This window comes from Oenanthe melanoleuca, chromosome 17 (genome assembly GCF_029582105.1).
Source record: "Oenanthe melanoleuca isolate GR-GAL-2019-014 chromosome 17, OMel1.0, whole genome shotgun sequence".
Classification (NCBI taxonomy): domain Eukaryota; kingdom Metazoa; phylum Chordata; class Aves; order Passeriformes; family Muscicapidae; genus Oenanthe; species Oenanthe melanoleuca.
This window is the reverse complement of record NC_079350.1, coordinates 1304788-1329070: the sequence shown is the minus strand read 5'-3', so window position 1 is coordinate 1329070 and position 24283 is coordinate 1304788. Positions and strand designations below refer to the sequence as shown.

General features: G+C 48.2%; 1 protein-coding gene across 5 annotated transcripts in view; it reads right to left on the bottom strand.

Moving 5' to 3' along the window:
- Positions 1–1692: 1692 nt before the first annotated feature.
- NR6A1 (nuclear receptor subfamily 6 group A member 1) overlaps positions 1693–24283 on the bottom strand; it is a 73436-nt gene continuing 50845 nt past the window's right edge. For 3 of the 5 annotated variants that reach the window (XM_056504990.1, XM_056504992.1, XM_056504993.1), the window contains 8 exons: positions 19640–19870; positions 16547–16602; positions 15008–15165; positions 13882–14109; positions 13307–13561; positions 9872–9993; positions 8314–8466; positions 1693–7354 (listed from right to left, as the gene is read on the bottom strand). In XM_056504990.1, the coding sequence (XP_056360965.1) occupies positions 7266–7354; positions 8314–8466; positions 9872–9993; positions 13307–13561; positions 13882–14109; positions 15008–15165; positions 16547–16602; positions 19640–19870 (1292 nt within the window). In that variant the 3' untranslated portion in view covers positions 1693–7265. The remainder of the gene's footprint in view (positions 7355–8313; positions 8467–9871; positions 9994–13306; positions 13562–13881; positions 14110–15007; positions 15166–16546; positions 16603–19639; positions 19871–24283) is intronic. The other 2 variants (XM_056504991.1, XM_056504994.1) reach the window with 1 other exon arrangement.

Here is a 24283-nt window from a genome sequence, read left to right as displayed (position 1 = left end):
TCTGCATAATTGGGACTTGGATGCAGCCTCTCTTTATGTTTCCTCTTGGCAGTTGCCAACAACATGAAGCACTCCTGGGTCAAAATGACAGCCTTTTGTTTACTATTCCTGCTTATGTACCTCATTTTCTTCAAGGATAAGAGCTCTTTATAGGAATCTTTATTGTGATGAGGTTAGCAGAGAGAAAGATTTCTCTCCAGCTTTCTCTCTCTCTTTCACAGTTGATTAGCAGGGTCGGCCCACAGGGACAGTGATGTGGAGCATAGACCCAGCATTTGCCTCAGGGTCCCCCCAGCCATGAGTCATCTCCTCCAGCAGAGCCCCAACCTGCTGGTCTCCCAATAACCAGCCCATGGCACTGCTCCCTTCCTACCCATGGCAGGCTGTAGAGAAGGGATCCACCACCCCAATAAAGGTACTGAAAAACCCAACTGAGCCCAGAAACTTGAACAGGAGCTTACCTGGAGCACACACCTCCTCTCCATGGTCTTACCAGCCCACCCATGATGATCCATCCATTGTCTGACCTATGCAGTAGTGATCAACCCCATCAGAAGCATCATCACTTGGCAAACTGAGATGTGGGCGACTTGTGATGGACCAGACAATGGAGACACACCAGTCTGCTGCACTCAGAACTCTGGTTTTCAGGTGTGAATTCCAAATAGACAGTGGTTGGGGAAGGGACGAGGAGAGATGTGGGAGCAGTTAGTGACAAGAGGGGGAGAGTTCACAGAATAGACATGGGCAGGGTGAACATCAACAGAGAACCTTCCCCAACTCAGGAGGAGGCCCCACATGACCATCCCAGCAGATCTTTCATCCACTGCTAGACTGACAGTGCTGCTGCAGAGAGGTGACCCAGCTGACCCCACAGCCCTGTCCCAGGCAGTGCCCAAGGGGTGACAAACTCCTGGGAACAGCCACTCCTGTCAAGAGGAAAGCAGCTTACCCTTGAAAGTTACTTTGCGAAGGTCAAGAGTGGGACTGTGACAGAGCAGCCTGACAAACACATCTCCCTAAGTCCTTGGGCCCGATAATGTATGTCCCATGCAATGTTGACACTAGTGATCCACCAAAGATCAGGTTAACAAGTTTGACGTTAGTGACAGTGTGATTTGTTCTGCGCTGGCTCTGGATTCATAGAGCCGCTGGCCTTCGGTGATAAACTATTGCACCGCACACACGAGGCTGTGGCACTTGTCACCCGCCGCAGCACCGAGATGAAAAGGAAGCAGAGCTCTAATCAAAATACAGTGGTCAGTAGGGGTTGAGCTGAAAATTAAAAGGTGCTGGTACTTTTCCCACTCCAGCCTGGCTCTCCAGGCAATGCAGGGTGAGGGGAGAGGTTGCCTCATCACCTCCATGTGGCTCCAGCTTCATTTGAAGGTGAGGACAAGCCTGTCACCCCACATGCACAGATCATCCTCTGCCACCTCCCAGGGAGCCCCACCACTGCTGATCTTCCCCTCACAGGGAATAAATCTCGTGTGGACAGTGCCCTTATCCCAGTTCCCAGCCACAGCAGCAGCTCCAAGGCCTTCCCCACAGGCACAGCCCATTGCAGAAGCACAGCAGCAGGCAGGGCAGGGCAGGGCCACAGCCAGCACCCAGAGCAGTGCTGGGCTCCCCACCCTGAGAGACAGCCACCACCAGAAGAGGAAGGCACAAATAGCCAGGAGACAACAGCAGTGCAGAACATTTCACATTTATTAGTTCATACAGCTAAACACTCACTAAACATGCATTCAACACTTATTGGTCACATTTCCACAGGTAGTCAAGTCCCAGAGCAGAGCAGGGGCAGGGCAGGCCGGGCTGGCAGGGAGCTGCCAGCAGAAACATTCATTTGTCGTGGCGCGGTGAGGGGACAGCTCCCGGTGCCTGTGGCCCCGTGGTGACACAGGGACAGACACACCCTCCTGTCCCAGCCCTGGCTCTGAGTGTGCCAATGCTCACCGTGTGTCGTGCCGAGGCAACATCCTGCTTCCCTGATTTACACAAGGGATTGTGAGAAAAATGAACGGAGAAACCATCACTGGGAACGTCACCGAGAAGGACCCAACAAACTGGGACTGAGCCTCTTGGAAACATCCCTCAAACCAGCAAAGGGCTGACACAAACCTGACCCAGGATGGGCACACGAGGAGCTGCGAGGTCCTGTGAGGTCCCAGGTTACAAATGCAGCCTCTGCACCAGGACTGAGCTGGAACCAGGCTTGTGGCTTGATGGGCACCGACAAAACCCAAACTGCCATGAGCCACATCCTCCCCAGGGAGGGACAGCAGAGCTCATCCTCAGGCATGGGACACTCAGCAGTGACAGGGGCCAAGCCCCAGCCCAAGGGAAGGGAAACACAACTCCAGTACTCACAGCCCCTGCTCCTGGCTGGCAACAGACACTGGCAGTGTTTAGTTTTTCACACAATCCCTTTGAGATGATAAACAGGATGTCACACGAGGTAGTTTAGTTATGGAAATTGAGTCAATAATGTTATCAACTATTACAAGACATTTTATAAATTGAAAGAAAACAATGAATCACAAAAGGCTTTGTTAATGTTGATCGTCATCTGGTCTCAATTTCTGTTTCTTTTTGCCCTTGGGGGCATTTCTTCCACTGAACCATGTTGCTTCTTTCACAGACTTGTCAGAGGACAGCTCACAGGAGCTATTTTAATTTTTTTTTTTTTTTTCCAAGGGGAAGACACTGCCTTGATTTGCCTTCCCAGCTTTTTGCAAGGCTGATTTAAACTCAGATTTGCAGATCCTGGCTGAGGGCACTGGGAGGTGGTTTCAAACTTTGCTGACCCAGTGCTGGCTGTGTCTCTGGCTGGACAGGGCCATTTGGACACTCATAGCAGCTGTAACCCAACCAGAGTCACACACCAGTGCCCTTCTCAAACTATCTGACTGTGCCTACAACCATAGTAAGAAAATTGTACTAATGAAAATTAAGAATTCAAAAGCAACAGAGTACAGAGCCCTGCAACTGGCTGCCAGGGACACAATAAAAAATTCCTGTTTCCTCTTTTCCATGAACAGTCAGACTTTTAACACCAAAGGCAGAGGGATAGGGGCAGAAATTGATACCCACAGACAGAGCTGGTCCCCAGCAGACAAACTCCCACAGCCAAACCCAAAGCTTTTCCCCCAAAATCCCTGTATGGGGCTTTAATCAGCTCTGAGCAGGTTTTCCGGACAAGTCGGGAAAGAAGCAACTGTTGCAACATCAAAACCAGGGTTTCTCTGGGTCACATTTTAAATACTTATCCCTGAGCTTCTGTGCATTGAAACAATACACCGTGAACCCAGAGAAACGCCATAGCTTGATACTGATAGCTATGCACTCCCCTCCATTTACACATCATCTACAACTTAAAAATTAGTTTCATACTTTAACTAGTTCCCCAAGTTTCCCCCTTTCTCCTGCCTTTCATGTGGCAGGGATGATTGCCGCTTATTATCCTGAGAAATAACAACATTTTCACAGACACTGAGCTTCATAGCTTCAAATCAAAACCAAGAAGGAAGAAAGAATGAATGGGAAATAGCACATTCACAGGAGAATCTTTTTTTTTCTTTTTTTCCTTTTAAAAAATGTAGTAAAGATAAAAGAAATTCAAGTGGTTTTTTTTTTTTTTTTGTTTTGTTTTTTTTTTTAAAGTTGGTTTGAAGGACAAGACACTAACTCCTTTAGCTGAAGTGGCTGTGGGTCTGTGCAGAAGCCTGAGGAGCAAGGACAGATCCTGCTGGCACAGGGAGGGACAGCAGGAAAGGCAAATGAGCCTTTGCATGGGAGGGGAGTGAGAGCAGCCCAGGAGCCCTGCCAGCACCCCTGGCACCCCTCCCTTTCATGGGCTCCCTCAAAACAACACCCCAGAATTGGGAAAATGGGTGTGCCAGGGTGGCAGCTCCCCTGTGCAGCTGCCCTGCAGCTGGCAATGCCACTGACCACTGGTCACTGAAAATGCCATGTTCTTCCTTTATCCTGTGTGTGACAGGAGATGGCAAAAGGTTTAAGAATTAAATCTCTGAATTTAAGAATTACAGAAGAATCCAGATGCTCCCTGATGGCCCAAAGCATGCAGTGCCTGTGCAGAAGTGAGAGCATTGGGCACTGGCACAGCTCACAGCTCATTCCCTGCCCAGGGGTGACAACAGGGAATGGCAACTGACCCACACTGAGGAGCCAAGGCTCAGCCCACCTGGCAGGAGCCTGAGCTGAACTGGAGGAAAACTCACTTTCCAGAAGGTTTTGTTGGGGTCCCGGGGTCTGACATTCTCCTGAGACTGAGCCCCTTCAGCAGGGACCCCTTCCAGCCTCCCCTGAGCACAGGAGCCTGAGTGCCTCAAATTTATGTCCCAAATCTCTGTTCAGATTAAAAGTAACTCTTCAGCTTTCTACCTGCACAGATGCTTTGAAGGAGAAGAGGGGGTCAGCCAGCCAATCTGTCTTTCAAATCGGGGATAAAAATTGACTTGTCATGGCAGAAAATTCTACCAAAGACTATTATTGTTGATAGATTTCTCTATGACAGAAGGTCAGATAAGCAAGAGCAGATAGATACCAAAGATAATGAACTTCCCCCTAGTAGCATTAAGCACAAATAAAATATGAGTCCCTGTAAACTGAATGTTACATGAAGAATGGAACAAAAATTCCAGCCTTTCCAGGGTGTCCTTCAAACCAAATTCACAAATACATCTACCTAACATCTCTACGTCTCTAGCTACATTCCTACCTTCTCATAATACCTGAGTTTGCAATGCAACACATTCACATTACCCTGTTTAAAAAATACAAGTCATTAGAGGACTTGGTGCAGAAGATATCAGGAATGACTGTCCAGTGATTCCGTCTGGTCTGTTTGCTGCTTCCTTACCTGTCAGTTCAGGAAGGATTTTCTACTCCCTATGGCAAATGTGTATTTGGGAACGGATACTGCTGCCAATCAACCTTTGTAAAATTTGCTTTCTACAACAGAAAAGTGGAACATCCATGACTGTTTGTCATCATAACTGAATTTAGGCTTTTGGTTGTTGTTGGTACAGCACTACTTTTGGGAGGCTGTTTTTGAAAACCACAGATTACCCAATAGATTATTTTTGTTGGATAGTTGGCAACAAGATGACTGCTTTTATGTACACTAATTAAAACACTTATTCATCAACAAATTATAATAATTCAGTAACTGTAGAATAAAATTACTCCTATGCAATTTTAACAATTCCTTGAGTGTTTAAAACAGCAAGCCAGAAATAACCCGTAATAAAAAGATCACATCAAGCTATTTGGAAATTAAACTTAATAGCTGAGAAATACATTCTAACTTACAAACAGATACACTAAAATCTTCCCCTGAACACATGAGGTATGGGCTGTATGCAGAAGGCTTTCCTGAGAATACGTGTCTCATTGTACTGGCAGAAAGGAAATGAGATTTATGGAACCACCTTTGGGTGCGAAGCTCCACCGAGCTGAGCTGCTGCTGTGCCCAGCAGCTGTTACCCGTAACATCCTGCTTAAATAATGAAAAATGGACAGCTATGGACTTTGAGAAGAGGGAAACCGTTGAGCTGGGAGATGCCTGAGTGGGATGAGCCAGCAGGTCACAGCCCCCTTGGGCTGCAGCCCAGGGAGCACCCGCTGGGCCAGGCAGGGAGGGAGAGACGACTTTGGTGAATGGGGTTTTTCTCCTGCTCACCATCACATTTGTGCACAGCAGCTGCAGCCCTGCTCGCTCTGTGCCACTCTGCTGTCACCAAAGGTGGTGACTCGTCCCTCCTGCCCTGAAGGAACAAAAGCTGTTCCCAGAAGTATTTTTAAATTAGCATTCAAACACTTATCACCTCACTAAGCGAATGCCAGATTTACATCTAAGGAGGAAGGGAAGGAAATCCAGCCAAGGCAGTCTAGGAGAGTGACTGAGTATTAATTCCTAATGAAGGAGATGAGATCAAGAGCATCTCATCCAACCTCCCCACCATGAGCAGGAAACCATCAGGTCAGTCACGAGAATGCCCAAGTTTAGCTAAACACCAGCACTCAGCAATCACTCAATCAGCTGATCAGCTGTCATTAAACCAGTTCTCCACCTGGAATTGTGGAGAGCCTGTGAGATGGAAAATCCAAGCCTTGCAACACCCAAAACACAGCAGGTAATCAAGTACAGCAGTAATATTGCTTTCCCTGGGATTCCACAAAGAACAGGGCAGTCCTGGCAGGATACAACTATGGAACACCCATTCCCTGAGTCCAGCAGAGAAATCCATGCCAGAGGACACTGAAGTCTCTCACCCCACTACACAGGCCCCATTTTACACAGGATACACTAACTGCTCCCAAAACAGGGATTGCTGCAATGCAGAAGCCTCTGGAGTCAGGTACCATGTTGGAGGAACACATTAACAGGGGCAATCCTGCCTCTTCTCTAAGTAGGTTTTTCCTGCTTTTGTAAACCTAAAATGGATTTTAAGGAAGTGATGATAAAGTCCTTGCTGTTCTCTAGCAACAGCAGCACCTTTGTGTAATGCCAGGAGCCTGTTATGAACTGCAGGAACACCATTTCAGAGGAATTGGCAAGTGCTGTGGCAGTAGTAAGAGGGTGGCTGGCCAGGAGGGGCTGGGGCAGACCCCACCTGCAGCTCCCCAGACAGGACAGGGCCAGGGAGCCCCTCAGAGCACTGCCATCCCATGGAAACCTGCATATGGAAACTGCCAGGGAAAAGAATCCAACTGCCTAGACAGACTTCTCTTTCTCCACTCCCTGCCTATTTAAAATGAAAGAAAAAGCTTGGCACTTCTCTAGCACCCACTTCTCCAAAGTCGTCCCTTTGAGATATAACAGCTCTGTCAACGTTTGCTCTCTATGACAAATGCTTTGGATGCAAATCATGGAAAGAGCAGTGCGAGAACAGCATCTTCTCCTTGAGGTAGTCTTAGTCATCTCGGTCCCCAGCCCCAAATACAAAAGAACTAACCCTAACAAACACTGTAACATTAAACATCTTCACATTCTGTAAACTGCTGGAGAATGCATCTGCTGCATTCTTACAGAACCATGTGCATCGTGTTGAAGATCATACATTCAACTCTGTCGTGAAATAAATATATAGGAAAAAGAGTAAAAAAACAAAAAAACAAACAAAAAAAAGATTCTTGCTACAAGGGCAGGGAGGCCCCCTGCCCTGTCTCCTGCCTGGATGCGTTTGCCCCTCTCCTGGCCCGAGGCTCAGCATAAGGCAGCGGCCGGGGCCAGCTGCTCACTCCTTGCTCACACTCGTCTTGCAGGAATGTAGAACGGCCTTAAACAGGAGAGGCAGCTGCTCCAGGGGGACATTCACCATTTTTCCTGGTAAGAAAGAGACCAGAATTAGCAGCCACTCCTGAATCAGATTTCAGAGACACCTAAGCCAGCAACACTGGAGATGGTTTTACCTTGAACCTCTCACTGAAACAGTTAATCATCCCACAGCTACATTAGACATTTGATATGCATTTGGACACAATATGATTTATCATTTAGCGAATAGAAAGCAAAATAAATGGGCAAAGTCAGATCAAAATGATTTCTCCACAATGGAGAAGTATTTATAGAAAGTGGGAAAGGCTAAATCCCACCTCACCTCAAACCCCCTTGTTGATGTCTGTGAATAAATTACAAGAGCTACTCTGAGATTATTATCTAGTTCATTATGACGGAGTAGGATGAAGCATACAGAGCCTTGACACAGGGAGGCAAGCATCTCCCTTTGCCATAACATCCAGGAACATTCAGTTTTAGTAACACCAGACCTTGGAGATCTAATTAGCAACACAACTGCAGTTGAGCATTCACCTGTGGATTTCCGAGGTCCAGATGAGGAAATCTGGGGGGTTACACTGGTCTGCCTGAACTCTGCTGATCATTTTCTGCTCAGTTCAGGGATCTCCCTAATTCTGATGAGATAACTACTCAAATGAGGATTACAGCCTCTTGAGACAAAATGCTCCCCGGCTGCGAGCTAAAGAATAAGTGGGGACTGAACAATGTACTTAAAGGGGGTCAGGCTGGAGCAAGGCACCTCTTCCCAGAGTGGGACTAACCCTGTGCCCCCCAGCATCACCAGGACACCTTGCCAAGAGCCCCTCAGACTAGATGAGCTCAGGGCAATGGGATGGGCTTCAAGATGGGCAGAAACTCTGATAGGAAATGGTCCCACACAAACATCCTCCACCAAAGTCCACAAGAATTTCACTGCAGTAAGTTAACTATCTTTTAGAAGCAAAGGTCCTCACTGGCTCCCAGCGGGAGCAGTGCTCAGAAGTTACCTGCAATATAGCGAATCTCTGGCAGACACATCATTAAGTCTGGGAAGCGGTTTGGCTGGTGGGGGTATTTGTACTCTGTGAAGTCCTGGCACACGTACCAGTACCGCTTGTTCAGCTGCTCCAGCTGCGAGGCGTTGGTCAGACCCCTGATATCTGGGAAGGAATACAATCAGAGCAAGGAAAACATGACAAAAGCATCTCAGAAGAGCAGCAGCCTTGCACTTACTGCCATGTCTTTGTGACAGACTGATTGCTGTCACTCTGATCTGGGTCCCTGCTTTGGAGACTGGCTTCCAGCACCTAGTTACACCAAAATTCCCATCCCTCCTCCAGCTGTGCTTGCACCATGGATGTGTCTTTATATGTGTGTCTGGATCCAGGATGTCCCTCCACCAAAGACTGGGAACAGCTAATGTCCTACACTGCTCATCTGCAGCTCAGTGAATGCTCTTGGAGAGAACATCTCCTGAAACAACCTGAAATCCCTGCCTGGCACAACACAGCCGGGTGTCAGGGTTTGGTCCTCACAGCAGGTCAGTGCAACACCTCCTCAGACAGGAACACATTGGTTGTAGCTGTATCATCTTGGCTGAGGACAGTGCTTGGCTCTGTAACTCAAGATATCACCACATTTCTCCCCATCTGCTTACACATTATGTCACAGGAGCTTTATAAACTTGTCAAGTTCTTATTTTTAAATTTAGCTTTGCCAATGTCAGGCAACACACACAAAGGAAAAATGGGCAGGCAGGAAGTCCCAGTGGCAGCGTGGCCAGCAGCGTCAGCGCTGGCAGGTCCTGGGGAGGATCCAGGAGCAAGGAAGCTGTGGAACCTCGGAGCAGGCTTGGAGCTGGGAGAGCACCTGACGGAAGAGGCATTGATCTACTGCCCAAAAGCTGACTCTTAAAAATAAGTCTCAGGTATTTCACATAAAAAATTGCAAACTTCAACTAAAAATAAGAGAAGACAGGAAGTTAATGAAAATACATTTTGGAAAACAATGGAGACAGCTCGAGAAGTGCATTATCCAGTGTCAGGAAACTGCCCAGGGAAGCAAACCGGAACCTCGGCCCGGCACAGATTGAAGAGTCAGCATTCTCTCCCTCTGGAAATGAGCGGGGGAGGAGGGAGCCCGCAGCACATTTTTACAGACTGCAACTATCTTTCACAGCACAAAAGACTCTGGGGACATTTATTTCCAAAATTACAGCTGAACACTATTCACCGAGCATTTGTCTCTGCGTGGATTTTGAAATGCCCAGGGTCTTGAAGGAGCCTGAAGTGCCACCTTTAACATGCTGCTAAATCAACAGGAGGATACAGCTCTTTCCTGAATTCATGGCCTGTATGTAAATAACCCATTCGTGATTACCTTTCACTGTGAGGAGTCAGATTTAGGTGTACAACCTAAAAAGCAGAAACCCAGCTAGGAGACCTAAGGATAACTCCTGAAGGCAAACACTTTAATGTTTGAAAAGAGAGCAACCAGTCCTAAAAATCCACTCTTTGGAGCATAGAAATGAAGAAGTGGGGCTGGTGCCCCTCTCTGCTGCCTCACCTTGGTTTAGGAAGTTGATGGCTTTCATGCACGCGTACTCCTCGTTGCTGACCTTCAGCTGGTTGAATTTGCGAAAGAGGTAGATCAGCCGCTCCATCACCTCCATCCCCTCTTCACTGAACCTGCAGGACACAGATCACACATCAGCACACACTGCACGCAGACTGCACAGTGAGGGCATGAAGCTTGTTAAAGGAGCTTCAGAGATTTTAACACCTTGCAAGAGAATTTGAAAAATTTTCATCAAAACTGCCTGAAATCGCTGCTACTAAAAATGAGGAAAATGTCTCAGTTACAAATGCAGAATTATAGAACCATGGAATGGTTTGGGTGGAAATTACCTCAAAGCTCATCCAGTCCATCCCCCTGCCATCCAGAGACACCTTCCACTAGACCATGTTACTCAGAGACCTATCCTGCCTGGCCCAGGGCTGGGCAGTCCATGATCTACAGATATTTGTAGGGAAAAAGCCTCTCCTGGTGATTCAGTTCATCACCAGCCTGTTCTGACAGAGGAGAAGGATTCACAGAGCCAGGAATCTGCAGCAAAGCCAGTGACATAGACGGACAGCACAGGGCACACTGATGCACAGGGAACGCCCCAAAACCTCCTGGAAAATTCCTGATGGAGACTTTGTGGGTGCAGAATGAAGTCCTCCTGCTAAAGAGGGTGCCACACCTCACCAGGAGCAATACCCCAGGTGTGCACCATGAAAAAGCCATGGGGAAGGAACAGACTGGAGTGGAGCGGGAGGGTGTGGAGGGCTGTGGGTGTCTGCAGGCACCTCCAGACCATCCCACACCTGCCCAGGGCCAGAACAGCCTCTTGGGAACACATCTCACAGCAACAGCCCTGGCTTGAAAGCAGCCACATATTGCAGAAGCGCTCAGAAGTGGGACAGAAGTGTTTCGGGAAGCTTCAGCGTGCTCTGGCATTGTGCAGCACAAAGAATAAGAGCACAACCAGCAAGCCATCTCTGAATAGAACAGAAATAGAACCTTTTTCACTGAATAATACCTTATTTTGGCATGTGTGTTTGTTTACTTCAAAGTTATTTGTAAAATGCATGGTGGGGTTTGACCTCTGCAAAGTGAAAACAAGCTGTCTGAACTCCGGGTCAGTTCTTCAAGAAAGTAATATTGTAAGTGATGAAAGCCTTGTCGGCTAATCTAAAGTTGTACAAGTTTTCTTGCTCTCCAGTTGACATTAAAAATCTTGCAGGTGCAAGATTGCAAAGCTCAAGAAGTTAATGAGCACAAAGACCACTCAGTCATCTGTTGGGTTTAATTGTTTTTAGAGCATGCACATTTTTACCAGCCACTCATCACTTCATAAATCCAGGAGAGCTCTTCTCTCATTCCTGCAGTTGAACTGTCTTACTTTTCTGCGCATACTTTCCTCCCCCTTTCAAACAAAGCTGTTCTGTTTTTCACAGCCCTATTTCTTCTCGAGGACTAACTCCTCCACACACTTTTCCTCGCAGTTTACACCAGGCAAGTTTCTGGCTGGGAGTTGTCAGGATCAGCTGGGGAGGAGGGGGAAGGGAAACGCTATCAGGAGTGCTGGGGGAGGTCAGGAGTCTATTCATTTCATATTCATCTTCAGAAAAACAGCACAATAAAAGAAAACATTTGATCTAGCAGGCAAACAGAACATTTAGCCAGTTGTCAGAAGCAATTAAAACAAAGGGGCTGGGGAGCTGTTCTATGCCTTTGTTTGTCACCTATGCTTTAGCACTGCTCTTGTCATTCTGTTAAGAGCAGAAATTAACCCTGAAGTGCCAGACCATCCCTGCTCAGTGAGATTTCTCCAACCAGGTGTGAGCTCTAATGAAGTTCCCTTTGCAGTCACTCCTGATCAATGCCAGAAGTGCCAGGGGCTCTTTGAGAACACCCACAAATGGGACACCTCTCCAAAAGGGCCCCTCTCAAATCCAAAGGGACCAGCTTTTCCACGAGTGCTTTGGACAGGGAGACTGATACCCATGAGCTATCCCACTGCTGCTGGAGACAGCCAAGCCATGGCTGAAGGGCCATGGAGACCAGTGGGAGGGAACCATGCAGCTCCAGACCCCTCATCTGTGCAGGCTCCTGCTAAATGGCTTTTTGGGGGTGCACTCTCCCAGGTTACTAATGACAATTAATGACACTTGAAAAGCTAAATCACAAGAAGAGACTGCAGAAGCATTCCTCTCCCAAGAACACCTATTTTCATCCATGTGCACAGATCTCCTCTGAAGGACCTTCAAGGCAACCAGCTCTGAATTGCTGGTTTCTGCAGGGCGAGGATTCCTCCTTTGTCTCGCTGTCTTACCTCTCGCTTGTATTTATCACAAACTCAAAATGAAACAAACACTTCTCTTGTGAGGCTCTGACCAGGACAACAGGAACAAAAGGACAGCTGAATGCAAGAACAAGTGTCATTGTGGTTTTCTATGACCCTTGGTGCTCCTCGCAGGAGCTGCACCAGATGCACGATGAATGGCTGTGCAGAGCAGCGCTGCACAGGAACCTGTCCCAGGAAATGAGACACCTGGGGCCAGCTCCCTGCTCCCCACTGAGCCCATGCTCAGCCAGCCAGGGCCTCTGCTTGTCACAGCAGATGCACAAAAGAGCCCCCAAGAACCACGAGGCACTGCAATGGCCAAGGACCACAGCAGTGTTTTAAATCCCTGCTCATCAGACATCCCCTGGTGGCTCCAGCAGCATTGTGAGCCCAGCAGGGGCAGAGAGCAAAGGGCAGGTGTTTAAAGGGAAGATGGGCAGCAGTTTCTCCAAATCCTACCTGTTCTGCCATATTATGGTGAGATTGGGACTCTACTAATAAAGGAAGAATCTGGCACCAAGACTACAAAATAAAATATCCAAACCAAAAAAGCAACACTCTGACCAAAATGATAAATGAAAGGCAAGTTCCTCAGAGCATCAGATAGTCTGTACCATGGAAAAAACAAGAGCTAAGTTGCAACATCTTTAAATTTATCTAATCAAAACAATGAAATAGCAATTAATAATGAACACTTTGATAGTACAGACAACCAGTTACGTGAACAACCTTTCCACTGGCCCAAACGGTTTTTAAATAACGCTTTCCTGTGTGTCAGGGTTACCCAAAGTGTTGGTTACTTTTACCCTCCCCATAAAAAGGTGGCTTGTAGGGCTCTGCTGGAGGACAACAGCATTGTTCCATGGAAATCAAACAGCCCCACACATCAGCGTGCCCTTCCCTGCAGAAGGAAGTTGTGATCCAGCACTGAGTAACCATGATGTGCTTTCTAAGCCTGGGACAACTGTTCCCTAAAAAATACAGAAGGAAAACAGCCACAGGTGAAGTCACCTGTCCCAGGAGGTGGTCAGAGGACACCAGCCTGTTGGGCTCCCATGGCTCCTCATCTCCAGATCTCGCTGCCTCACCCTGGGCTCAGCCCATCTCACCTGTGCAGCTCATCATCAGAGGGAGAGTACTTGGAGGTAACATCTGCAAGGTCACCAAAGATCTGCTTGCTGTAAACAGTCAGCGAGGAGAGCAGGATCAGCTCCTGCCACGTGGAGCTGAGCAGGCAGGTATAGTCCTTGATGGAGAGTTCGCAGAAGAACGGCAGCTTCTTGATCCAAGCAATCTGCCTGAAAAGCAATTCATCCGCCAGACGACACAGCAACGCAAACAGCTCTGCCTGAGTCACTTTATACCTGCAGGCACAGTCCACACAAAGGCAGAGAAGACATTTAAAAGCATTGAATGACATCATCTGATGAGGCACTTGGAAACAAGGCAAACGCCAAAGGAATTTACCGGTGCCCAGGGTGTCACCTGGTGACAGAAGCCAGGCCCAGGGTGTCACCTGGTGATGCTCAGCACCCACCCTGCCCAGGCAGGATTGAGGGGAGCCCCCACACCCCCGGTGTCACCCCCCTGCCCAGCCCCCCGTGCCAGGCCCCAGCAGGACGGGACGGGGTCTGGTTTGCTGCTGGCACTTCTGTCACCCAGGGGCCGCCCCGCGGACACGCACCCGTCCTCGATGAGCATGGGGGTGCCGAGGGGCTGCAGGTCCTCGGCACACAGCAGCTGGCTGACCAGCCCGTGCGACTGCGGCTCCAGGCTGCGCGGCGGCGGCGCCAGCAGCGCCGAGTGCGCCGAGTAGCTAAAAAGGTGCGGCAGGTACTGGTAGTGCGTGGACACCGGCGTGCCCAGGTACTGATCCCTGAGTGCAGCGAACCCGTTCAGCTCCACCGACCTACTGGGAAAGGAAAAGCTCTTCAATACGCCCCCAAAACTCTGCCTGGTCCAGCTGCATCAAACTTGAATCAAAATAGGGAGAGCGAACAGAATGGAAATGTCTTTGTGCTTAGACCCGCCCTGGAAGGAGCCAGGTGTGCACTGGCTGCATGTGAGGAGATCTGGGAGCTGCTGCTCAGCTGCCATTCAGGGAGCAAAGCAGAAACCCAAAACACACCTGTGCTCAGCCTTTCCACCCCAGCCTCCTTACAGGGCCAGAATTTAGGATTGCACATTAAGTACTCAACACAGCCAGTGAACACAAGGCCAAGCTTAGGCTGCAACTGAAAGCAGATGGGATCAGGTCTGAGATTCCTGCTGTGTTTGCAATCAAAGGCTGCAACAGGAGGTTTGCACTCAATAGCCAAGTTTAGCATAAACCACCAATTACTAACATAAATCGTTTCGTTTTCAAAATCTGAGCACAGAGCAGAGAAAGCTTCTGCAGAATGAGCAGAGAAAGATGATCAAGTTCTCAACATCTGCAGAATACACAATCAATATAAACTGATGTATATTTTAAATATAATTAAGATTATCTTTCTTATACTATAATTAATTATAATTTAATTATATTATTAATTTAATTATTTATTTTTATTATTAATTATATTATTGATTTAATCATATTATTATTATTAAGATTGTCTTTCTTTGCTCATGAACATCTCCCTTCCCAGTTCAATTCTTTTCCATCCGGTGCCTCTTTGTCTTAGAACACAATCAGAGAGGTAAGAACTTGCTGCATGACCAGTTCACACATGCACTCACATGTTTTCCCTACACTGACCCCAAGTATCACTCAAGGAATGAAATCCAAGATTCCTGTAACGCCAAATTCTTCCAGGGGTCATTCCCACCTTGAAGATGGAGTAGAAACAGGTGAAGGCTGGTTGCTTTCAGAAACTCCATTTCCAGGGGAACTGTGGTCACTGTCTCCATTGTTGCTCCATGACATGTTTGCCTCTCCCTCAAATTCTTGCCCAGACATAATTCTTTCAATCTCTTCCTCTGATATCTGTCAAATACAGGACACAATGATTACATGGGCTGGGAACAGAAAAGCAGAGCCTCTGTTTGCAAACTCCTTGTTCAGTCACATCCAACAGGGCTGACCCTCCTGCCCCCCTGCAGGTACCACATCCTCCCTCTGCATTTAACAACACACAGGAAAAATTCTATTTACAGGTAATCGTGGTGACCTCCAGCCCCAGCAGCACCATTCAAGGGAGGGCAGCACTGCAGACAGGAACTGACACATGAAGAGATGATGTCAGATGGACATGGCAACGAGCTGTAAATCAGCCACAGTCACACCATGAAAAACCTGGGAGTAATTGAGGCCAGTGCATTGGGAACATCACTCAGGACTGAGAGGGAAAGGCAAACAGGAGGTGGGGCAGGCTCTGGTTTGATAAAGCAATCAAGACAGGCAAGGTGACACATATAAAATCAGTCAAGAAAACATTTACAGGGAGACAGAGCTCCCTATTTTCCTCCAGATAAGAATCAGGTGGCACCTAGAGTAGTAATTGAACATATAACACTTAAGTTCTAGAGAGTAAAATATACAAAGCTAAAAATGAACTAAAAAAAAAAAATAAAATAAGAGTTCACTGTAATACAAAGTTCAAGAAAGTGCTAGGCATGCTCCTGGAGGAATGTTCCACCACTAATGGGGAAAATGCAACAAAAATTCAGAGGCTGCCTTTTATTTTTTAAATTCTGTGTATGTGCCTCAATGCAAACAGCAGGAAACAGATTTGTGTGGTTCCAGGCAGGTTTGTGTGGTGCTTCCCTGGCTCCTCACGCTTTGGGCTGGGCTGAATGCTCCTTCCCAGGCACTCAGACTCACAGAAACTGCTTTCAGTGTTATTTCTATTTTGCTAAAATAAACAGTAAACTTTTAAAAGACCCCTTTTCCAGGAGCAAGTTGGAAATGGCCATCATTCCTCAGGCGTGTGGCACAAGCTGCTGTGCTGAATTACCTCGTGCTTTACAAGGCATCTCTGCACAAGCTGTGCCATCAATCAGACAGACATTTACTGGTGCCCTGCTTGCCACAGCTGAAGGGATTGCAGCAGGCAGATGGAGATTTACTGGGAGCCATGGAGGGACAGATGTCCTTGTGTGGCTCACAGAGGACAGGGTGCTTGGCTGTGTGTCCATGCAGCACCCTGGGGCAGCAGCACCCAGTTCTGCTCACCAGCCCACAGCTCAGGACGTGCTTCTGACAGAGCCAGAGCCCTGCCACGCAGCAGGAGGTACAGCCAGGGATGATGGAGGCTCAACCAAGCCAGCCCCAGCCCAGGCTGAGCTCTGCTGTGGTCTGAGCCCAGCCCAGCCCAGCCCAGCCAGGAGACTAAAAGGGAACATGAGGGACATCTACATGTGCTCACCTGGACAGGTCCGATGCTTTTATTTCTGCCCCCTGGCATGCCATCCTCCCTGATTGCTGCAAGACACAACCAAACCTCAGTGAGGACCACTGCTGCCAGGCATTCCCAAAGTACAAAAGTAGATACCTATCTATGTTGAAAGAAGTTTTTATACCTTAAAAGGTTCATTTTTTTCATTAAAGAAGTTTACAGAGAAACCTCCAGTGCTCGAGCAGCACACACCATAGCTCTCACCCCAAAAGGCACAGACACATCATGGGGATACAAGCACTACTCAAGGATTTTAAGTTTCTTCCCATGCTCCTTGAGTGACAGGTAATGAAGAAATAGCAATCCTTTATCACAATTAGTTCCAGCATAATTGGAGAAGTAGTGCACTGTAAGGAACCCTATCTGACCCCTGGAAATAACCCAGTGAATGCTCAGGACTGCTGGAAAATGAGATGTGGAGGCCAGCACTACCCAGAGCCCCGTGAAGCACCACGAGAGACACCACAGTGCTGCCTCCAACACAGACACAAAGCTCTGCACTGGTGGCTGCAGACCCTTCAGAGTGACACAGAGTCACTTGACATCTCCTACAGCCACCACAGAAAAGGGAGGGGACATGTTTGACCTGCTGGTTGCTTGTTTAAAACACAAGTTACCACACTGAGCTGCACAGCTGCATTTCAGAGGGGCAGCCTCATCCCTCAGCTGCATTTTTAAGGCTCTTTAAACAATTTCCAGGCAGCTCCAGTGAAGTCCAGCTAAGGGGATTAACCTGGAGCAGCTTCTCTACCTTCTCTTCCCTCTGGCTGTCTCTGCAGGAACCAGTGGCAGCCCTGCTCCTCGTGTGCCTCCCTCCCAGGCTGCCCCCCCACGTTTATCAGGCTCCATCTCTTTCCCAGCCTGACCTGGCCACACTTGGCAGGAGGCTCTCCCCAGCTGCACAGTGACCTTGCTGCTGCACAGCCTCACCCTGGGGCTGCTCGAGGCCCTCCCGCAGCACAAAGCGACACAAAATTCAAGCAAAAAAGTTCTGTCCCAAAAAAGCTGCTGCTTGGTCTGAGATATCCTCAGATCAAATCATCCTTGTGTGCCTTGAGGCTGCTCCTGTAGCTCAGGGAGAGGTAGAGGAGAGGCCATGGGACCTGAATGTGGCTTCCCAAACCCCAAACACTGACCTCGGCAATGCACTGCACTGGCTGCTTATCTCCTAGGCTCTTTATAAAAAATACCAGTTTCTCACTTAAATATATATTCTTTAATGTAAAAAAAAAAAAAAAAAAAAAAAAGCTGCCATAGTTAGCTGTTATCCCCTTTAGGGTTTTTTTTTAACTTACTGGAACTACAGGAATTCTGGGGGAATTTTTCTCATTTTCCAAGATATTTTACCACTAACTGTGCTTTAGAAGCTTCCCTTCAGCTCATTCCATTATGAGCCCTGGGCATAAATTGTCTTGGTCTTTTGAGCATAATTTTAGCAGACAATAACTTACACCTGCAACAAAATGTAGGAATGCTTTTGCTGGTGGTCCATTCAAAAGGTCTCAAGAGACCCAAATGGTTCCCAAATACAGATGGAATCCCTGGAATATCATCGTGGCCCTGGGCTGCATGACAGTCTTCTCAAAGCTGGTTTTCCCACCAATGTTAAGCTCTGCATCTTATCTAAATTTAAAAATTATTGTACTTAGACTTAATATTGAAGGGATTTTCCAACCCAGCAATGTCATAACTTGGACAGGAAGAGAAAGTTTCAGAACATAACACCGTGGAGCTTCAGGGCTGCCTGCCTTGGTAGAGACACCAGCAGTGAGTGAAATCATGTGGGTGTTTGGAGAAGGAAGAAAAAGGGAAGGAGAAAATTAAGAGAAGAGGAAAAGGAGGAAAAGGAAAGGAGGGAAAGGAACAGGAAAGGAGGGAAAGGAAAAGGAGCAGGGAAGGCGGGCAAGCGGCCGCCAGGTGGCGCTGTGACCCCACAGGTGAGAGCCACCCTCAGGTGAGGGACCTGAACATCCCCCGATCCCAAAACACACCTGACCCTCAGGTGAGGGACCCGAGCATCCCCCGATCCCAAAACACACCTGACCCTCAGGTGAGGGACCTGAACATCCCCCGATCCCAAAACACACCTGACCCTCAGGTGAGGGACCCGAGCATCCTCCGATCCCAAAACACACCTGACCCTCAGGTAAAGAGCCCTGAGAGGCTCTCAGAGCCCCAACACCTCCCTGACCCTTCCAGGGCTGATCTCAGCTCTCCCATCTCAGCCCTGGTGCTCCTTCTAAGGAAGATCCCTGTGGATTTTCAGTGAATTTATGGAAGTTTCAGTGCCTCTGACAGGCGGCTTTCGCATGAGCAATGGCCCAGGAGCCACCAACAGCCACGTCTAAAACCGTGTGGTGACACTGGGGCTTGTCAAACTGCCTCAAACTGAGCCAGGGGAGCACAGCCAGATCCCACTTGTGCCATCAAACCAAGGAATCCCTGCTTTTAACGGGTACCATCAATTCCAGAGGTTAAACAAACAAAAGACTGGAGTGAGGAGTGGAGATGTGGCACTGAAATCAACCACAGCCCATTATTTTATCATTAATTTCTGAGTTACTTCACACTGTCCATCCTGAAGATGGTACCACAGCCTTCCATCACCTCTGCACTCGTGGGGATAAAGGGTGGCTGTCCCTTACCCAGAGCACAACCTCTCAACCAGAGCAGGAGGAGGAGGTGATCAGTGAAAACCCTTATACCTGTGGGCAGCAGCTGCTGGTCTAAGCACCCACAACAGCAAATGTTGGAATTTTCTTGTGATTCTAAAAGCCTGTTCAAATGCTTTGATTTTTACCTCGTTAGTAGATTGAAGCATGAAAACAGTGACCACTTTCCTCAGCGTAAATACAAATAACCTCAAAATATGTTTTCAACTCATACAGATTGTTCCTCCACGTGGGAATTAAATATCTGCACATAACTTTCAACCCATGCACGATTTCGCTTGGCTTTGTTTTGCCAGGAGTTTCCAGGGGCAGACCTGCAGTGCAGGCTGGCAGGTGAGGGAGGGGCAGCCCCAGCAGCAGTGTCCCCTCTGTGCCCCGCCCGTGGCGGTACCTTTGCGGTTCATGCCCATCTGCAGGCACTTGAGCAGCCGGCAGTACTGGCAGCGGTTGCGCTGCTTGCGGGACATGACGCAGTTCTTGTCGCGGCTGCAGCGGTACACGCGCTTGTTGCAGATGCTCCTCTTGAAGAAGCCCTTGCAGCCCTCGCAGGAGATGATGCCATAGTGCAGCCCCGTGGCTCTGTCCCCGCAGATCAGGCAGGTTCGCTGATCCACCCGCTCATCTGCAAGGCAAGAGGGAGAGAGGCCGTGAGCAGGGGCTGGGGGTTCTGTGGGGTCAGGGTCACTGAGGGGCAGCCACTGCCAGCCCATGAGGCTCCATCCCATACCCTGCAGGGCAGCTCCATCCTTCCCTTTCCCACTGCCTGTGAGGCTCCATCCTGCAGCACTGCAGGGCAGCTCCATCCTTCCCTTTCCCACTGCCTGTGAGGCTCCATCCTTCCCTTTCCCAGTGCCTGTGAGGCTCCATCTCATACACTGCAGGGCAGCTCCATCCTTCCCTTTCCCACTGCCTGTGAGGCTCCATCCTTCCCTTTCCCACTGCCTGTGAGGCTCCATCTCATACACTGCAGGGCAGCTCCATCCTTCCCTTCCCCACTGCCTGTGAGGCTCCATCCTTCCCTTCCCCACTGCCAGGCAGGACACTTGGGGCTCTCCCCAGCAGCCTCCACTGACCTTCCTGCTGTTCCTAGCAGAGACAAACAAACTCTTGGAAAAAACTCCATTTTTTCCAATGAGGAAAAATGGATCTTAAAATGTCCACCTGAACTGCACAGAGCAGGGTGTGCAAATACAGAAACCTGGCAGACACCAGTGACACTGAAATCCTGTCACATCTCCCAGACTCCAGGGACACCTCTGGGCTTCAAAAGCCTCACTGCACGAGCCACCAAGAAAACATCATTACAAAAACCATGGCACAGTTAAGCCACAGTGATGTGGTTTTACTGATACTTTTCCAAATCTTTGGAAGGCCTTTGGATGACTACAAATGTAAATTGCAGGGCTCTCCACAACAGGAGCTGTCACATTAAATTCAGTATTTTAAGACTCTAACACTGCCTGAGAGAGAGAGCAGAGATGATGCTTGGCTCCCTGAGATTTCCAGACAGGGATGTCAAACAGAAAGGAAAAAGTAAATGATGGTGAAGAGACCCAGGCAGTTAACCAGAATCTCATCACCTCAAACTGCACAGGGAGGCCTAAACCTCACTTCAGCCAAGTCAGCTATGCCTAAAATAATGCCAGCAAGTTGCACCAGCAGCTCTTCCTGCAGCAGATGTTTCACAGCTCAACAGTTTAACCCCTTGCAAGCCAGGCCAAGCTGCCTCCAGCCCCCATCTCGTGCTTTAACCCATGAAAATCCCAACAGTTGCAAACAGATGTGCACTGCAAAGGTGGGAGCTGTTCAAATACATTCAGGGACACACAACCTGCAGTATTTCAGTACTCTCCATGGGGTTGCTTTCCCAAATGTCAAACATTTTAGATGACTACTTCACCCTGGGTACAGACCTTGAAAACCCCCCCAAGCCTTTGGACAGCACTGGCTTGTGAAGATGAGCTGAGTCAGACTCACTTCAGCATTGAAAGCCTGACTTTCCTCATTTAGATTTGACCTGGGTGTTTTCTGAGACAATGCTGTTTATCTACAGGATGGATTTTTAGAACAGCAGGAGGTAAGAGTTACAGTGAAGTCTTCTCCAGCCTCAATAAAGCCCAAGCAAGCTGACAAACCAGAGTGTAGCTTCTTACTACTGCAGCACATGTGAATGCAAGAGAAATGAATGAGCCAAATGTACTGGGACTTGAAATTAAACCAGTTTTCAGTTACACAAGCCAAGTAAAAATCTAAACCAGCTGCTCCTACTCACAAGCAGCTTTCTTCAGAGCTTAAACCCAGTAGAAACCAGAACCAATCTGTGTTAATCTCTAAAAGACTTGCTATGTACAGCATGCACATTTGCACCGTTCTGCAAATTTCACTATTACAGAACATTAAAATAAAGGGATGAACAAAGGAAATACAAACTTTAAGTGAAGAAACATTCCTGATTTGCACCAAAACGTTCCCAGTTTTACATGTCAGACCACCTCAGGTATGTGCTGAACCCAGAGGAATGTGGATACAGATCAGGAGTGGGGCTATCTGAGCATCTCTGAAGGGAGGCAGCTAAACATGACTTTGTAGTCACCAAGTGCATAATCTCCACCTTCAGCAATCTGATAAACGAGGGGAGGGGGCCAGGGATTAGCCAGGACAGAGGAGTCCTCTATCTGCAGGGTTTAGCTCAGGCTCAGCCTCTCCCCTGGCCCTCCCCCTGCTCACACAGCAGTGCCATAAATCCCTGGGTGTGGGGGATCCTGGGGGCAGCAGCAATGGCTGGGCTGGGCAGGAATCACCACGGGGTCCCACACATGGCCAAAGGCAGGACAGGACACCCTGGGTGTCCAGCACCACAGCACAGCCCCAGGCTCCCTCCTCACCCCACAGCCCTGGCTGACCATGTCAATGAGGGCTCATTCCCAGGCACAGCTTTTTTTGTTGTGGGAAGAATAGGGCAGTCACCCAGCCAATGTGGGAAGCCCGGATGATTAAAGTGAGGAGGAATCAGAATCCTTCCCTGGCCCTCCCCATCTCCCCAGGAGGAATCAGAATCCTTCCCTGGCCATCCCCATCTCCCCAGGAGGAATCAGAATCCTTCCCTGGCCCTCCCCATCTCCCCAGTCAAAGGGGGAGAGGGTGTGAATGGCTCCCTGGCCACAGGAACTGCACACACTTCAGCAGAAACTGTTCCTTGGGTTTCCAGATTAAAACTGGCTGTTGAGCAGCAGCACACACCGTGAACAAAGACACAGACCTCAGGGACCACAGAGGTGTTCATGCTCCCACAAACCTGGCACAAACAAAACTGGGAGATCAAAACTGATGGCCTACAAAAAGTCTTCAAAAAAAATCCTGCAGGGAGCACGGCCAGGTCCACCTTGCTGCCCTGTGCCCATGGTTTGCTGTTCCTGACCTTTGCCAGTTTTCACCCCACGTAATGCAGGAGTGGGTGAAGGGTGGGAGAGATGGGGCAGAACCACAGGGAACCTCACAGGAATGGTAAAGCACGAACAAATCTAAAGCAGTTTTGCACTGAGGGTGCTCTGAACTCTCTTAGCCTTGAAATTTCACTATAATACCAAAACACATAATAAGAATAGAAATTTTTAAGTGAATTAGCCCTCCCTCCCTGTCTCTGTCACCTCTCACCTCACTGATTCCACTGGTTTCAAACATTACACAAGACAACACAATTAGGACATAAATCAATTAATAAGAATTTTTTTCAAATACCTGTTTTATTTCAGAGAGAGAGCTGAGGAAGCTTCCCCCTGCCCCCCTCCCCAATTTTCCTGATGGGTCTTACATTTAACAAACTCATACACGGGATATTCTGGCTTTGTTCTCCCAAGCCATTGTAGCAGGGGCCACTAAATCAAACAGTTGCTGCTACGACAAAAGCACTCACAAAAATCTCAACCTCATCTTGAACCCTGAAGATTTTTATGGCTACTCCCTCGCTAGCCCCTCCCCGAAGCCACATTAAAGGATGTATTGTTTTCAGAGGTCATGGTAGGTTTCATACCACATACAATGTAAATTCTCCAAGAATATGACGATGTTACACAAGAATCACAGAATGGATGGAGTAAAAAAGAGAAAAAAAAAAATCTGTCCTCATCTATGTTTCATAAGACAAACAGTAAAAGCAATACATTTAATTTTTCAAGAAACTGGCTTTTCCTCTCAGCAAAATGAGAAGTCTTGATAATTTTTTTAAGAAAACTCCTATGAATTTCCGAAAGGAAATACCTTACAATGCTGCTGAAATACATAGCAAAGACCTGAACAGAGAGCACTGTGGCACATGAATGAGATTCTAAAATACACAGCAAATAAATGAAAGCATGGGACACACCCAGCACATCCCTGCCACTGCTCCCACCTGTGCCAGTCCCGTGGGGGAGTGGCACTGCCACATTTCGGGAGGGGACCAGGTGCTGGCTGCATCTGCAGGTCCCCAGGCTGGAGGGGCTCACACCCACCCCTGGAGATCTGACTGAAAACTCTGCAGCAACTACAGCTCCCTGTGAGATTTCCCGGGGGGATTTACCTTGGACACCTTGGTGTGCTGGTGCAGCCAGCTTGTGGGATTTTCCATATTGGCTTTATGATGGAACAGAAACAAAGACTTTATTTCCAAAAGGAAGGCCAAAAGTGAAGGCACAACCCTTCACCCAAACCCTGGGGCAGACAGTGCTGGGATTTGGCCTGGCTGGAAAGCGAGAGGGAGAAGGCAAAATAAAAAAAAAGCTGGCACCGGTAAAATTTCCCATTTATACAACAGAATGGGAATTTACAACTACAGAAATCTTTTACAGCTGAAAAAAATTACAGCAATTCATTAATATATTTAAACTCTTTTCAGCTGTGTGCCAGTTATTTGCTTTTTGATTAACTGACCCCATCACAGCCCCCTGCAGCACCCTTTAGCTGGGTTTAAATCCCAAGCTGCTAAATACCAGCTGTTTGGGGAGGGGGGCAGAGGGGGAGATCTCACACATGTGTTACTTAAATCCCAACCGCATCT